The following is an 18,004-nucleotide window of genomic DNA, read 5'->3' as shown; positions in this document are numbered from 1 at the left end:
TGTATATTGGCAAGTCTTTTTGTGTGTTATTATTTACACAGTAAGTTAATGTAGGTGCATATAATGGATGCAATTTAACTTTAGAGACGACTTTAACAGAAACTATTGATATATATATGTTATACATGCAAAATCTCTAGCATATGTGAGAATAATAGAAGGACTACATATGAACCCATCACTCAGCTTAAGAATAGAGAGTTATCAATATTTGAGCTTCTCCCTCCTAAAAATCATTCATCTTACTTTGTTGTATATTATTTCCTTGCCTTCTGTTATAGTTATACAACATGTATAATGAAACAAATACATGCACCTTCTTCTCCAAATAGCTTAACCTGGCTTCTCAGTCCGTATTAGAAGGACTCAATGCTTGTTTTGACCACCGAGGAGAAATCTACGTGCCTGAGTTAGGAATGAGCTTTCAAGTGCAGCATGAAAAGACGAAGATCTTTGGGTGTCAGAATCCTTTTAGACAAGGAGGCGGGAGAAAGGGCTTGCCAAGGTCTTTCCTTAACAGATTCACTCAGGTAAGATTTGCTGTTGCCATAGACACCAGAGGCAGAGTGTCAGGGGATGATAAGACTGCTATCACAGAGCTGTTAGGATGCTCACTATGAGAATGAGCAGAGGACCAGCTTAATGATCCTCCTTCTTGTCCTTATATGGTGAATATTAATGTGACTGATGTCATCATTGCTTTTCTCCTGGTTTAATCACTTTATCCTATGCCCTAGAGAACTTGGTATATCATCAGTTGGAAGAGAGTAAGGTCACCACCTTCTTCAGAATTCTCTTACTGTGCTCAGGGAAGAAGGCCAATCTTTGACCTTCTCAATTGTCTATGTGATGTGCTAAAACATTTAGGAAAATTCTATAATGAAGGGGATGCATTTTATTTAAAGTAAGAAGGAACAGAAAACTACCATGGAGAATAAAAATCTAGTAGTCTTCAGTCAATCTTTCCTAACATTTTTTTTAATAGCTCCTCAGTCAACTTGAATCTATACTAACATTTTGATATCTTATGCCTTTATTCCTTTTTGCAGAGGAGTATGTGTATGTTTATGCCTACTTACTCAATAACAGCTCTTTGTCAGTTTGGTTAATCTAGAGATTTGGACATACTTCTAAATGTTAGCTTTCCTCAATGTTTTAGTTCCTTGATAATTAAGAGTTGATTGAATATCTTCTAAGAATGTTTTATTGTGAAAATTTTCAAACATTGAAAAGTTAAATGAATTTTACAGTAAACATGAATATACCTGCCATCCAGAATTTTGAAAGCACTTTATATTATACATAAGAAATGTTTAAAGACAAATACAGTTTAAAAAAAGAAATTGCATGTATCTTTTTTCTTTCCTTTGGTTCACTAGAGTAGAGCTTAAAAAAAAACCTCTGTTGCACTTAGATTTTATGATTCTTTTTTTTTTGAGACAGAGTCTCGCTCTGTTGCCCAGGCTAGAGTGAGTGCCGTGGCGTCAGCCTAGCTCACAGCAACCTCAAACTCCTGGGCTTAAACGATCCTACTGCCTCAGCCTCCCGAGTAGCTGGGACTACAGGCATGCACCACCATGCCCAGCTAATTTTTTCTATATATATATTTTAGTTGGCCAGATAATTTCTATTTTTAGTAGAGATGGGGGTCTCACTCTTGCACAGGCTGGTCTCGAACTCCTGAGCTCAAGCAATCCACCCGCCTCGGCCTCCCAGAGTGCTAGGATTACAGGCGTGAGCCACCATGCCCAGCCGATTTTATGATTCTTTATCCTAAAAATGCAAAGAAAAATTTCTGTTAATGAAAATTATATATAATTACTCAGGCTTTGTCAGTTGGTGTTAAGTAAAGATTTCTCATAACAAGACATGGTAGTCATTTCTAGTATTTGGTAAAGAGAAACAAAGGCATTTTTTCCTCTTATTTTTGTATTTGATAGGTCTTTGTGGATCCCCTTACAGTAATTGACATGGAGTTTATTACTAGTACGTTGTTCCCAGCCATTGACAAAAATATTGTTAAGAAAATGGTTGCTTTGAATAACCAAGTAAGTACCTACTCGCATTAATTGTTCTTTATTTTTTCTGGCTGTATATGAACCATCATTTTTCAACATGCATGGTACTGTACCAAATTTTCAGGATCTCTAAAATAAACCACTTAGAATTCTATAGGTTTCTGGTGGAAGGCAAGCTATTTATTGGAGTTTTACAGTAACTCATTTCTGTATTGTGAATGTCTTAAAGGGTATCTCTGGCGTTTTTAAGTCTGGGGAAGGAGGCATCTGAATCGAGCTTGTTCATTTTTGTTTTGCATTACATATGGCCTGAAGCAGGACGTGTTTCCCCATAAGGATGTTTTCTTTCTAGATTGATCACGAAGTGACTGTTGAGAAGAAGTGGGGGCAAAAAGGAGGACCCTGGGAATTCAACCTCCGGGACCTTTTCCGCTGGTGTCAGTTGATGCTGGTTGACCAGTCACCTGGGTGTTATGACCCTGGTCAGCATGTGTTTTTGGTCTACGGTGAACGGATGAGAACCAGGGAAGACAAAGAAAAGGTGAATTTCATAATTGTTCTTTGCGTTTCTTCCATCTGAAAGTTGATTTCTTCCTAAGGGAGAGAAAGAGCATACCCTAATAATACCAAGCCTCTTAAAGCTGTTTCAAAATTTAGAACTTAAGGGAACAGATTAAATATTTGCTTATCTTAGAGTTTCACAGTATAGAATAGTTTGCTTAGGAGGACACAATTTGGTTATCCATCTAAATCTCCATGACGACAAACTTTCTTAAAACAGTATTGCCCTCTAGTAATAAAGAACTGAATCTGTAACATCTTTCCAAGCATAATGGTGAGAAGCAGGAGGAGACAGGTGATACCCAGTAGAAGAGGATAGTTTTCCGGTTCTTTTTTTTCTTTTTTTGAGACAGAGTCTCACTCTGTTGCCTGGGCTAGAGTGCTGTGGTGTCAGGCCTAGCTCACAGCAACCTCAAACTCCTGGGCTCAAGCAATCCTTCTGCCTCAGCCTCCCAAGTATCTGGGACTACAGGCATGAGCCACCATGCCCGGTTAATTTTTTCTATATATATTTTTAGCTGTCCAGCTAATTTCTTTCTATTTTTAGTAGAGACGGGGTCTCGCTCTTGCACAGGCTGGTCTCGAACTCCTGACCTCGACCGATCCTCCCACCTCGGCCTCCCAGAATGTTAGGATTACAGGCGTGAGCCACCGCGCCCGGCTTTCTGTTTTGTTTTAAAATAAATATCCAGGCCAGGCGCGGTGGCTCACGCCTGTAATTCTAGCACTCTGGGAGGCCGAGGCGGGTGGATCACTTGAGGTCGGGAGTTCAAGACCAGCCTGAACGAGACCCCGTCTCTACTAAAAATAGAAATAAATTATCTGGCCAACTAAAATATATATAGAAAAAATTAGCCAGGCATGGTGGCGCATGCCTGTAGTCCCAGCTACTCGGGAGGCTGAGGCAGTAGGATCGCTTAAGCCCAGGAGTTTGAGGTTGCTGTGAGCTAGGCTGACGCCACGGCACTCACTCTAGCCCGGGCAACAAAGCGAGACTCTGTCTCAAAAAAAAAATAATAATAATAAAATAAACATCCAATTACAAAGTGTTTAATATCAAAAGTATTAAGAGATAGGAAGAGAGGATATTCAGTATATAAATGAAAATAGAAATGTCTGTTTGTAAATAGAAAATACCACTTAAATTCTCAGCTTAAGGGACTGTAATAACGGTGTGTTTTGGTTTGTGTTATTTAAAGTCCTGTCTTGCTGAATGCTCACAACAGCTACAGCAGGAGGTACTGTCATAATGTCCTACAGGTCATTTTTATGTGGTATTCAGAGCTAGCCAAAAAGTAACAACTCATTTATTATGTGCAAGTGGCTTTCAGTCATTCTTTTTAGGAGGAAATGTTCAGTTAGTTTTTTTAACTTCTTTATTGATACATAGTTCACCTACCATCAGCTAGTATTTTCTTATTCACTTATAGTATGTTAGTTATGGCATATTATAATAATTGTGAGAAAGATACTGGCAAGGTGTTGAATGATTGATGTTAGATGGCAGGCCACTGTGGTGTGTGGAAGGTTTTGATCACTGCTCCAATTCAAGGTTAACACCAAATATGTGTTTTGTGATGGAAAGAAGCCCAAGAAAAATAATAATAGAAGGAGAAAGGCTGTAAAAGCTGCAGAAGGGTCCAGGTGAATTAAATCTAATTTTATAAAACCAAACCAGCTATACTGTGAAAATATTTATAATTTTAACATCAGGGATATGTAGTCCCCAACCTGCAACCCCTGGGCTGCGGCCTGGTACCGGTCTGTGGCCTTAGGAAACAAGCCGCTCATCAATGCCTGAGCTCCTCACCATCCCCCTGCCCTCACCCCCAGTCTGTGGGAAAATTGTCTTCCATGAAACCAGTCCCTGGTACCAGAAAGGTTGGGGACCACTGCTTTAGAGTGGAGCATGAGGTCAGAAATTGCCTGGACTCAGGTAGGTGACAGGAACAATCTCCTGTGCTACTTTTAGTTTCATAGTCAGATATTTGACACTGATTATGATAATATCTTTATTATATTTATTTTCTGTGCAGTATACAACTATTATATAAGGATTGCTTTTTTAGAAAGATAGGTTATAAATATTTTTCGGAGTGGCTCTAATGTTTTCTACTGCTGTGGACTAAATTAGTGGGTTTTTTTAACATACCTCTATCACCTCTTTCCTACTCCTTAGACTTTTAAAGGAAATTAAAAAATAGAGTTAATATTTTCTAACAGCATTACTACTAAAGATGGGGTAACTGAATGTAAATAATTGGTCAGAGGAATAACTGATTTTCCTATCTATATAAATATTGGAGGGATAATATGTTTTGGAGGCAGACTGGCTTAGATTTAAAATCGTTACCAATTATGGGCAAATTCTATAATTTTTGTGAGTGCTGTTATTTGTATTTATAAAATGGAAATGATATGTATTTTGCAGGGCTATGAGGATGTGAAATAATCTGTTAAAGTACCTGATACAGTGTTTGGTACATAGTAGATGGTCAATAAATGGTCATTATTCTTCATAATCTTTGAATTACTATTCTTTTTATCCTCTTTATTGGTGGTATGTTGAATGATTACAGCAAGTTCCTTTTTTGCGTTTTTAGATTTGTCATGGTGTCTGGAGCTTCATTTTAATTTATGGTGCATTCTTACTGGAATATCAAATAGTTTGGGATATGTGGCTACTCTATTCTTGGGCTCAAGCTTACTTGAAGTCCAAAGAATTGAATAAATGCAGTCTATCATTTTTGTAAGAGAAAATTTAAAAGGATGAGGAAATTGTGGCTAGTGTTCCCAGGGTAGGGACTGATCACTGTGTATGTTTTCTAGAAGTACTCATTTCTAGGTTTGCCTAAGATTTTGTTGGAGTGATTTGTGTTTTGATTGCATTATTTTCTTCCTTTAGGTCATTGCTGTATTCAAGGATGTGTTTGGTTCAAATTCTAATCCATATATGGGAACCAGACTGTTTCATATCACCCCCTACGGTGTTCAGGTGAGGAGACTAGGATAATCTTCTCTTTTACAATTTTCTATGGTTTCTTCTACTCCCACTACCAGGTGTGCTTGTGAAACCTCACTGGCATGTCTTTTCAGCTGGGCTACTCAGTCCTTTCCCGAGGCAGCTATGTTCCTCACCCGTCCCGCCGACCCCTGTTGCTCCTGCACCAGTCTTTCCAGGCTTTGGAGTCAATCATGAAGTGTGTACAGATGAGCTGGATGGTCATCCTCGTAGGACCAGCCTCTGTGGGCAAGACCAGCCTTGTCCAGCTTCTGGCACACCTTACTGGCCACACATTAAAGATCATGGCTATGAACAGTGCAATGGATACTACTGAGCTTCTGGGTGGATTTGAGCAGGTAACCAGTCTGCCTTCACATTTTCTGGCAAAACGTAATAAACTCCATGGTCTGATTTGAGGATCTTCTGTGTTGGTGGTGACTACAGATAACTATTCTCTGACCCTGGCCAAGGCCATGATGAGTTCATGTGGTCTGGAAATTGCAGGTTGATCTTATACGACCTTGGAGGCAGCTGCTAGAGAAGGTGGAGTGTACTGTAAGGACACTGTTAAGGGACAGCCTCCTTGTCAGTGCTGATGATACAGAAGTAGTACTGCGAGCCTGGAGTCATTTTCTTCTGACATATAAGCCCAAGTGTCTTGGAGAAGGTGGTAAAGGTGTCACTATGGAGATTTTCAATAAGCTGGAAGCAGTATTGTTGCTTATGCAGCGACTCAACAACAAAATCAACTCATACTCCAAGGCAGGTATGTATATTTAGATGTATCTATCAGGCACTCACTGTTGCCCATATTGTGTTCCTTTACAGGAAATACATTTACAAATATAATGGTCATATTTTTATTGATTGATTGATTAAGATGGTCTTGCTCTGTCGCCCAGGCTGGAGTGCAGTGGCATGATTATACCTCGCTGCAGTCTTGAATTCCAAGGCTCCAGCGATCTTCCTGCCTCTGCCTCTTGAGTCGCTGGGACTACAGGCATGCACCGCCAAGCCCAACTAATTTTTAAATTTTTTTTATAGAGACAGGGGTCTCACTGTGTTGCTGAGGCTGGTCTCAAACTCCTAGCTTCAAGCCATCCTCCTGCCTTGGCCTCCCAGAGTTCCAGATTACAGGTGTCAGCCACTGTGCCTGGCTGTATTTTTTATTAATTTAATGATTAACAATCAGAAGTTGGAAGTATTTGGCCTACAAAGTAAAATGAAGCTGAGATAAAGTATTCTGAATTGGTGATCCTAAAAAAGAAAAAAATCAAACAGGAAAGAAATTGGTTTATAAGCTTTATGGTTCATTTTGTGTGTTATCAGCTATAATGATAAAATAGCATATAAAGCTTTTTTATTCTTGGTGCCCCCCACCCCCCTTTTTGGAGACAGTGTCACTCTTGCCCTGGCTAGAGTGCAGTGGCGTCTTCATAGCTCACTGCAACCTCAAACTCCTAGGCTCAAGCAGTCCTGCCTCAGCCTCCCAAATAGCTGGGACTACAGGCATGTGCCACCACGCCCAGGTAATTTTTAAAATATTTGCAGAGACAAGGTCTCGATCTCGCTCAAGCTAAGAACGCTTCTCGAATGCCTGGCCTCGAGGGAGTCTCCTGCGTCAGCTTCCCAGAGTGCTAGGATTACAAGCGTGAGCCACTGTGCCTGGCCATTGGCTATTTTTTACTTATCACTAATGCCTCATGAAATTGAGCATTTCAGGCTGGCTGCAGTATGGGATATGGGTTATATTTTCTTTTAGTAATTTTGACTGGCTGCCAGGCATTGTGAATTTAAGTTGCTGAGTACTGCATTTTGTTATATTTCTTTAAAGACTAGAACGTTTTTTTGGTGGACAGTTAAGTTGCTTATGGATCATTTTGATTTTTTCAAGATTTCTTTTAAGGTCAGGCCTAGAATAACCTTCACTCTAGGACTAGCTTAGCCCCACTGTTGAGGCATGACTCTTAAACCATTTCTACTGACTCTTCACTTTGGCTGGCGGGAACTGGAATGATACTCAGCCCTGTGTGAACTCTGGTCTCACATTTCCCCAGTAATTGTCCTTTCCTTGGAAGTTTTTTCTCGTGCTTGTAGAGCTTTACTTTTTATATGCACATGCAGATGAATGTTTAGCCAAGGACTCCAAGGTCCTTTATCTAGATTTTTGGAGCTCTCTTCTCTGAATAGGTCCCTCCTTTTAAGCACTCTGTTCTTCATTCTAGTTGCTTTGGCCTCTCTGAACTCCACTCTATCTGTTCAATTCCACGAAACTTCTGCAATCTTTTTGGGTTCCCCCTCCCTGCTTTGCAATCCAGAAATTGCTTCCAGACAGAAAGGCCAGGGCAATTAAGGGGCTTTACTTAATTTTTTTTCTCTCTCCCACAAATATCATCGTCCTGTGCTGCCTGTTATCCAATAATTAAAAGCTGTTGTTTTCATGTGTTTTTCCCAGTTTTCTAGCTGATAACAAGGGGAGGTCAAGTTGCGTGTTTTTCTCCCTCATGGTTGGAAGTAGGAATCTAATGTATATTACATTTTGATGTTAACAAGGGTTACAAAACAATTTCTAACTAAAATCTATTGAAAATTTTCTGGGGAAGGGCTGTACAAACTATATATTATACTTGGCAGATAAATACCAGTTGTTGTAACCACATGATAATAGTCATTGTCAGTCAAGGAAGCCCAGTTTAATGACATTCATTGCACTTGCCAACTTACAGTACTTTCTGATAGTATAAATGCAGTAGTAGGTGGGAAACATTATCCTCCTTCCTGCCATTTGCGAAATTGTAATACAAAAAAATTATTTACCTTCTCCATCACCCTAGAGTCAACTCTGAGTATCAAGCCATTAATTCAGAAAGCCATTAAGACATATTTTTCATTTCAAACCTAATTTTCCTACGTGTATTTAAAGAGAAGCAAAAAAACCTTCCCATTTATTCTGTTATGAACCCTTAAAATAATTGGGCTGGAAGTTTCAACTTTTTTTCCGTAAACTCTTAGTTCTTGGCTTGAAATTAAGTGCTGTGGATGGTGACTCTTGCCTGTGGTGTTTCAGAGTTTGCCAAACTTGTGGAAGAATTCCGAAGCTTTGGAGTTAAGCTTATGCAATCATCCAGTGGCCTCAGCCACGGCACATTTGAGTGGGTTGACAGCATGTTGGTTCAGGCCCTGAAGTCTGGAGACTGGCTTCTGATGGACAATGTTAACTTCTGCAAGTAAGAACCTCATGCCTGATCATGAATGGGCCTACTTGAAGTTTGGGATATGCTTGTTAAAGTAGAAACCCAAGTGGAAGCTCTGGTATTTTTAATCCATTATTTATCTTTACTGGATACACATCCTCAGCCATATTCTTTAGACTTCTCCCTGTGGTGAGCAATGGTAGGTTGTCAGTAGATAACTGCAGGATTTCATTTCTGTATTATAATTCAAACGGAATTGAAGGCTAACAAAACTGGATTACTTTTCCAGGCAACATCCTTCGAGTTAGGTCTTTTTATTTAATATCACCAGTTTTCGTTTTGTTAGGGTCTTTTCTTTTTTTAATTTTTATTATTTTAGAGATCGTGTTTTGCTCTGTTGCCCAGGCTGGAGTGCAGTAGTGCAGTCATAGCTCACTGCAGCATCAAATTCCAGGGCTCAAGCAGTCCTCCTTCCTCAGTCTTGTAAATGGGACTACAGACGTGCTACCATGCCTAGCTTGTTAGAGTCATTTTTAAGTGCAGATTTTTGAAATGGGGGACCTGACACAGGGCAGACATTTAGTAAGTGTGCATCAGTGATGACAACAGGTCAACTGTGTATCACTTGATCCTGTAGTAAGGAAAAGGGCAAGTACAAAACTACTGTACATATACAGTTAGCATAGTAGAAGCTACCGCAGGTCAGATGATGGGTCTCTTTGTGGACTTTTTTCTGAACGTTGTAAATTGAAATCCTTAAATGCATTTGATAATGTTGAGAGATGAGGGATGGGAAAGCGGAAAGCAAAAGAGTTATAGTGTAGAAAACTTACTATTATTTTCCTTTCTTTCATTTATTTATTCAACAAATATTTTGTGTATTTACTGTTTAGAAAGGTCTGGGCTGCGTTCTTTGGGGAATGTGAAGGGGAATTGGTGGGGAATCTACTCTTGAAAGAGATCACAGTTCTATCTGGGGGCGGTGGGGAGTGACCCGTGCTGAAAGTAAAATGTGGGTCAGAAGCAGTTGGAGGCTCGTATAAGGAAAGTAGCATGTCAGCATGTCCACCATTTGCCTTTTCTCTCCGCAGCCCGTCAGTGCTGGATCGTTTGAATGCTTTGCTTGAACCTGGAGGTGTCCTTACTGTTAGTGAGAGAGGAATGATAGATGGATCCACTCCCACAATAACACCAAATCCCAATTTCCGGTATTTATCTCTCAAGTTACTGCTTAGGAATCTGACAGTCTCAGCAGAGGTAGACGTTTTGTAGGACCTCCTTATATGTTATATTCATAAACCTGAGTCATGAAGAAGTTCACTCATTCATTAATTCAGTTAAATACTTATTGAGGCTCTAATATTTACCAGGCACTCCTAGACTAGATTTCAAACAATAGCATTGCAGTTGTTTCAGGAGAATACATTGCTTCCTTTTCTGTTCTCTGTTGGTGAGTTAGAATGTCAGTCAGCACTGTCTGATTTGGGAATATGTGGAAGTAAGATCTTTGAAGTTTTCCAGCAGTACTAAAGGTGTAGTGGATAAACAGTACATGGTTCTTTTAGAGAGTAGGTTTAGATAAAGTGATTTGCTGTATTGATGCATGTTAAAAGTAGAAGATAGAATGCAGGTGATAGTAGCACATTTTGAGGTAGTGGTGTTTGCCTCAGTGAACTCTCTGAAGATGAGCCACATACAATTTGTTCTCACAGTTTGTTGCAGAGCTGTACCGTTTGTTGCACTTAAAATATTTCTTTTCTTTGAATTGCTGTTTTTCTAGGCTTTTTCTCTCAATGGATCCTGTTCATGGAGAAATATCCCGAGCTATGAGGAATCGTGGACTTGAAATCTACATTTCTGGAGAAAGTGATGAGAGCTTCCTAGACAACCTGGATTTGAAAGTTCTGCTGCACAGCCTTGGTTTGGTGGGGGACAGTGTGTGTGACATCCTTTTGGCTCTACACACAGAGATCCGGAATACTGTTGCAGGTGAGGTGCTTGACTTCTGGGCCTCTGCAGAGTTTTAGTCTTGTAGAAATGTATGTTATTCCATTGGACTGTTCATCTAAGAATTCTTACATTTAGTGTACATAGAAATAGAAATTACCAGGAAAGCCTGTTAAAAATGTAAATGTTCAGATACCCCAAGAGATGGGGTTCTGCAGGTCAGGGTGAGGCACGGGAATTAGTATTTTAATGAAGCCTCCCAGGTGATTCTGATGCATGCAGAGGCCAACACTTTGAGGAATACTGCTTGAGGCACTGAGATTTATGAAGTTGGCCCATCATATCTCCCAGGTCAGTAGTGGTTCTTGAAGGTGGAATAAAGAGGAAAGTTTTCAGTTACTTAAAACAGACAAATCTGATTTTTTTCTGAATGTTTAATTATACAAAAAGGAGTCATAATAAATGCAATCCTGTTTGTTGAATAACTACTATGTGTTAGGTACAATGCTGGTTACCTATTTAGTCCTTAAATTGGTTCTGCAAGACACGTTTCCATTTTACATATAAGGCTCAGTGTTTGAGTGAGTATCTTGTCAAGGTTAGATAGTTAATAATGACAACTGAGATTTGACAATAGGTCTGTTGGATTTCAAAGCCCATGGTCCTTTATGAGAGCACTCCTTTGCCACATTCGGTGTCTGTCAGCATTAGATTGAGGGTATTTGTGACCAGGATTTATCACATATGTGAATGGGTCCCCCATGGTATCCTGCAGACAGCCAGAGAGAGGGGGAGAGGAAGGAGGAGAGCTAGGACGTAGGAATATAAATGCTCCCACCAGTGCATTATACCCTCAGGAGACCATAGAATCTACTTAGGCTTTCTAAAGTAAGCATCTGGGTGGGGGTGATTGGAAGCAGCTGGTCTGAGGGCAGAATTTATCTATTTTCATCAGAGATTTTGACGAATCTGTTGCTCAAAGGTGGCAATTTTTTTTATAGGTTCTCCAATGTCTTCATTGTCAACTCTGATCCAGACAGCCATACTCATTGTCCAGTACCTGCAGCGAGGGCTGAGTTTAGACAGAGCCTTTTCTGAAGCATGTTGGGAAGTGTATGTCCGCTCCCAGCATTCACCAACAAACCAGAAGGTACTATGAAGCGTTTCAGATAGTTTCTAAGTTGTAACGCCCTATTTTATTGAGTAGGAGGGAATTATTTAAAGGTAATCTTAATGATCTGAAAGAGTTGCTCATTGTAGTTTTGTTCTAATAGGATCTGGTACCTAGGTACTTTTCTGGAAAATAGAGTAAATGTTCCTTTCTTGCATCTTATGTCATCAGCAAAAGTAGAATTTAACTTGTGGCATTTTGCATTGAAGAATGTGCGTGATGGTTGTTATGAGATGGTCACATGGATCCTAGAAACCTGTTATCACTTTGCTAGTTTTTTTGGGTGTAGTACTTACATGTTGGTGCCTCTGTACCATGTGTTTTTAATCTCCTACCAGCTTGCACAGGCTTTACTGGAGAAACATATTTCTACTCTGCAAGCACATGAAACCTGGGGAAACTCCATTCTTGCTATGGGACTGTGGCCAGATTCTGTGCCCTCAGCTCTCTTTGCTACTGAAGATTCTCACCTCTCTATAGTCCGAATCGATGGACAGATCTTAGCATATTGCCTCAACAGGATGAGCATGAAAACCAGCAGCTGGGCAAGGTCAGCAGAGTGTTCAGCTTGTGTGTGTGTCTGGCTGCTTCACTAGTTTTTGCCTTTTGTGGAAATGGTCAGGACACAGCATATTCAATCAGAGCATTATATGGCCATTTATTCTCCAGCTGTTATAATGTTGTTATTCATTGTGATGTTGCTCCCTATTATTTATTAGGTCTGTGTTTTAATTATCTTCCTTTGTGGGAGACTTATCTTTTACCTCCTCACATCTTTGGTCCAACATTTATAAAATAGTTTTCTCACTTCTTTGAAATGTGAAATAAAAGGTTGTGCTAGTACTAACTTTGCCCATTCCAATGAATTTCAGGAGTCAGCCTCTCACTTGGCAAGACTTAGGGAAAATTATGCAGTCTTCCAGCCCTGAGAACCTGAAATTCAGTGCAGTCGAAGTGGATACTTACTGGATTGATGAACCAGATGTGTTGGCCGTGGCTGTGAAATTGCTCATAGAAAGAGCAACTAATCAAGATTGGATGCTCAGAGTTAAATGGCTTTATCATTTAGCCAAGAACATACCGCAGGGGCTTGGTGAGTAGAAAAGCTTAATTTGTCCAACGAGGGGATTTTTATGTACTTACCCCATTTAAGCAGCTCAGCAGCTTTTTATTCTGTGCATACACTGTTAAAATTACAGCTGGGAGGCCTCCTAGAAAGAAATTTGTGACCTAGCATTACTGTATGTGTAGCTGTTAAAAAATTAAGGAGCAAGTCCGCCCTTAGATGTAGCACACGAGAAAATTTTATTCCCATATAATCCATAGTGTTTTAGGATGTGTGCGGCTTTGTATCAAATTCAAAAAGAAAATGTACTATATTTTTTTGTTTTGAACAACTTTTTTTTTTTTTTTGCTGTATAACCATTCTATCTGGGAAAAATGTTACTTTTGATAAATTCATTTCCCCTAAAGGTGCATAAGATTCTGATCTTATTTTAGTTCCAGTGCTCCAACTTGTCATATTTAGAGTTGTCCCTTGGTATCCTTGGGAGGGATTGGTTCCAGTATCCCCTGTGAATACCAACATAGTTGGGCGCTAAGACCCCACATATAAAATGACATAGTATTTGCATATAACCTATGTACATCCTCCTGTATACTTAACATGTTAACTGCCATGTGAGTTGTATTTAACTCATGCTAGTTTTGAGCCCCGGGCCTTGTGAAACATATGTAACTCACATGTCTCTACCTTGGGAGCCATGTGAACTGTTTTTTAAGTTGCATATAACTCATACATAGAAAACAAAATAGCAAGTTTTTCATTAAATTAAAAAGGATAGTTTTGTCTTTGAAATTTTTATTATATTTTCATAATAAAACACTGGCCCCAACAAAAAATTGTTTTTTCCTAGTCAGCGTGTTAAAATCATCTCTAGATTACTTATAATACCTAATACAATGTAAATGCTATGTAGATAATTGTTATACTGCAATATTTTGGTTTTGTTTTTTAAATTATTTTTTAAGTTTTTGTATATTTTTGACATGGCCCTTGGTTATGGAGGGCCAACTGTACTTTCTTTGTATGATTTTCATGTAAGAGGGGGGCGATCAACAATAATAACATTGCCTAGATTGTAAAGTACAGGACATGGAATTTGTTGGTGGGAATTAAAGTAATTGAGTTTATAAGACTCTTTGTATGCCCTGAGAACTTGTAGATAAGCCAATGGATGTGTATATTATTCTGTGACACATGTGGTAATCTGTCTAAATATTTGTAGAGGGAATTTGTATCTTCATTGTGCTGCACGCACAGATAGCCACTAGCCAGCCACAGAGAACTACTAAAACACAAATACAAGTATAAATTAGTTAAAATTAAATAAAATCTAAAATTTTCTTTCGTTGCACTAGCCACATTTCCAGTCTGTCACATGTAATTAGTGGCTTCTCTGTCTGACAACGCAGCTATAGAACATTTTCAGCAATGCAGAAAGTTCACTTGGATAGCACTGTCTTAGATTCTAACATTTGCTTCTCCTTCCACAGAGGCAGTACAAATTCATTTGGAAGCCAGTGCTACATCTCTTAGGAAGTTTTACTCAAGTTCCCTCCCAGCTGGGGTCAGTAATGTTATCAAAATATTACAACCAAATATAACAGGTATGCACTTACTTTTGATTTCTAGCTCAGTATTGTTTTGTAATACTATATTAAAGAATACAGTATTGTTTTGTAATCTTGTCTATTAAGTTCATGGGAAAAAGACCCAGTATTTTTTTTTTTTTTGAAGGCTCACAATATGCAGGAGCAAATTCTGCTTCTTTGTTTGAAGGTTTCCATTTATCCTTCAGCTTCTGAAGGAGGCTAATGAAAACCCAATGTAGAGGAAAGAACCTGGAGTTCATAGAGTGGACTCTGGCCCCAACTCTGCCACAAACTGGCTTGTTGGTTCTCAGGTCATCATTCACCGTCTCTACTTATGTTTGAAAACTGGAGGAATTAAATTGTTATTTCTGTGAGGTCCCCTCCATTTTTAACATTGTGTTGTTTGCTAGCACTGTTAGTAGGAATAGTTTCAAACCATGAGATATTTGACTTTTAAAGGGAAAGCTACACAGAATCAATTACTTCAGAAAATATAAAATCTTAGTGGTAAAAAATACAAGTCTTAATCACAAAGTTATAAAAATCATAATGATAAGGCTGGGTGCGGTGGCTCACGCCTGTAATCCTAGCCCTCTGGGAGGCCGAGGCAGGTGGATCACTCGAGGTCAGGAGTTTGAGACCAGCCTGAGTGAGACCCCGTCTCTACTAAAAATAGAAATAAATTATCTGGACAACTAAAAAAAACTATATATATAGAAAAAATTAGCCAGGCATGGTGGCGCATGCCTGTAGTCCCAGCTACTCAGGAGGAGGCTGAGGCAGTAGGATCGCTTAAGCCCAGGAGTTTGAGGTTGCTGTGAGCTAGGCTGACGCCACGGCACTCACTCTAGCCCGGGCAACAGAGTGAGACTCTGCCTCAAAAAAAAAAAAAAAAAAATCATAATGATAAAAGAAATAGAAATCAAAGCTATCTAATCAAAGAAAGTATTCAGAATTCATGAGTGGAAAAAGAAAATGTGGTATGTGTACACACACACACACACACACACACACACACACACACACACACCAGGCAGTACTGCTTAGCCATAAAAGGCAATGATGTGGTATGTGTACACACACACACACACACACACACACACACACACCAGGCAGTACTGCTTAGCCATAAAAGGCAATGATGTGGTATGTGTACACACACACACACACACACACACACACACACACACAGGCAGTACTGCTTAGCCATAAAAGGCAATGATGTGGTATGTGTACACACACACACACCAGGCAGTACTGCTTAGCCATAAAAGGCAATGATGTGTACACACACACACACACACACACACACCAGGCAGTACTGCTTAGCCATAAAAGGCAATGATGTGGTATGTGTACACACACACACACACACACACACACCAGGCAGTACTGCTTAGCCATAAAAGGCAATGATGTGTACACACACACACACACACACACACCACACACACACACACACACACACACACACACACACACACCAGGCAGTACTGCTTAGCCATAAAAGGCAATGATGTCTTTCTCAGCAACTCAGATCAGCAACTCAGATGGAACTGGAGACCATTATCGTAAGTGATGGGTCTCAGGATAAGTGGGAGCTAAGTGATGAGCACATATAGGCACAAAGAGATTTAAGTAACATTGGAAACCAAGAAACAGGGAAAGCGAGTGGAGGATAAAAACTTACCTGTCTGGTACCATGAACACTATGGTGATGGCACACTAAAAGCTCTGACTTCAGCATTATACAATGAGTCCATGTAACAAAAACATTTGTACCCCCTTTAATATTTTGAAATTTTTTAGTAAAAGTATTCAAGAGGATTTTTTAAATAAGGAGTGATAGTACAAGTTATTTCTTGAAATAGAATAATATAAAGTTGATTGAATATAAGCATTAATAAGAAAAATAGGGACATTTTCAAAAAACCAGATTCTTTTCCATTTCTGTCTTCATTTCATATTGATCAAAATACACCTTTGGCCATTTGGTTTGTGGAAAATATGCATGATGCTTTTGTGCTGAAATCAGTCACATCATTAAAGGTCATGGAGTGAATGTTGGGAAAAATCAAACAATAGAGAAAACTAGTAGTAGTCAGGCTATGGGTTCACTAAATCGTGGCTTTCCATTATGAAAGGGTTATAGTCTTTAGGAACATAGTTATAGAGTAGCACGTTCCATTTTCAGCAAATACTGCTTGTCTTCTGTTGGAACACATTAGCTTTAATTAGCTCTAACTTTCTTTTTCAATTGTGTAGTCCTACCTGTCTTCCTAGGTGTTGGAATATGAGTTTCCTTCTTAATATACCTTGCTATTCATAGTATGTCCTTGATACTACTATGTGATGGATGCTTTTAAAACTTAAAGTACTTAACTGAACCACCCTGCCAGCCACCTTCAAATGAATGTTACCGTTTTGTGTGTCTTGCATATCCTCTTTGAGTTTTCACAACCTCTGGAGAGTGCCAGAGTCTCTTCACTGCTACTTTACAGCAGATGTACCAAGTGTGAGCCAAAGGATTGTGAGGCAGCAGCAGTAGCTATACTCTATGGTTGTAGAGAAATTGTTTTTAATTAAAGTGAAATAATCTTTAGTTTTCTTATTGAAAGGAGATGAAATGTATTCATTCATTTTCTGCTGTGAAATTTAAAATTTTTTTTTTTTTAAATTGCTGATGGTGACAGATTGGGCATAGTTAAGCCCATGGATTCTTTTTAGACCAGTAGTGAGATCTGAGGAAACGAATTCATTGTTTGGAATGTTATGTTCTAGTAGAGATTGCCTTTATATCCTGCAGTGGGATTAATTTTCAGTGTATATATATATTCATATATACTGGTAGAGGTATTGCATTTGGAAAGGAAATAGTGTAAAAGCTGTCAAACTCTGCTTTTCTGCTGTCATGGGCTGAAACTCACAGGATTTCCCTCTTTTTCCTCTTCTCCATCAGGACTCAGTGCGATCAAAGTAACTGAAAATATTCAACTGAAACTTGCCAGGCAAGGAGTTTAACTCCAAAATTCTATTGTTTGCTTTATTTTTAAACTAGATGAATTTGTGATCCCTTTGGACCCCCGATGGAATATGCAGGCTCTGGACATCATTAGAAATTCAATGGACTTCGACCCGCAAACGGACCATCCTGAGCAGCTCTTTGCTCTTGTAGAATCAGTCGCAAACAAGTAGGTGAAACCTGGTCCTGTGGCCACTTTTTGCCTCACTAACTTCACAGATTATACCTTTCCTAAAACCGTCAAATATGTGTGTTTAATTTTGTGAACCTGAGAAGTGGTGGGGTATGTTAGACATGATTGCCCTCAATCTTAGCAGTAATGGGTGGGATTTACTATTTTAAAGTTAATCCTCTATCATAGTATAGTCATGTTTCTGCTATTTTCTGTTTGATTCCCAGCAGCTCCTGCCATTTTCCCCTGCTCATTCTCAC

The 18,004-nt window shown here is 39.3% G+C and overlaps 1 protein-coding gene across 1 annotated transcript in view; it reads left to right on the top strand.

The window, feature by feature from the left end:
• MDN1 (midasin AAA ATPase 1) overlaps positions 1–18,004 on the top strand; it is a 146,029-nt gene that overhangs the window by 70,547 nt on the left and 57,478 nt on the right. The window contains exons 38-51 of the mRNA XM_045544027.1: positions 333–530; positions 1,941–2,048; positions 2,371–2,559; positions 5,485–5,574; positions 5,676–5,939; positions 6,088–6,349; positions 8,651–8,810; positions 9,869–9,985; positions 10,558–10,766; positions 11,726–11,874; positions 12,234–12,445; positions 12,768–12,988; positions 14,452–14,565; positions 17,609–17,741. Coding sequence (XP_045399983.1) covers positions 333–530; positions 1,941–2,048; positions 2,371–2,559; positions 5,485–5,574; positions 5,676–5,939; positions 6,088–6,349; positions 8,651–8,810; positions 9,869–9,985; positions 10,558–10,766; positions 11,726–11,874; positions 12,234–12,445; positions 12,768–12,988; positions 14,452–14,565; positions 17,609–17,741 — 2,426 coding nt within the window. The remainder of the gene's footprint in view (positions 1–332; positions 531–1,940; positions 2,049–2,370; positions 2,560–5,484; positions 5,575–5,675; positions 5,940–6,087; positions 6,350–8,650; positions 8,811–9,868; positions 9,986–10,557; positions 10,767–11,725; positions 11,875–12,233; positions 12,446–12,767; positions 12,989–14,451; positions 14,566–17,608; positions 17,742–18,004) is intronic.

The sequence above is a fragment of the Lemur catta genome, chromosome 2, assembly GCF_020740605.2.
Source record: "Lemur catta isolate mLemCat1 chromosome 2, mLemCat1.pri, whole genome shotgun sequence".
Classification (NCBI taxonomy): Eukaryota; Metazoa; Chordata; class Mammalia; order Primates; family Lemuridae; genus Lemur; species Lemur catta.
Note: the sequence above shows the minus strand (reverse complement) of the source record. Positions and strands in the feature narration are given on the sequence as shown.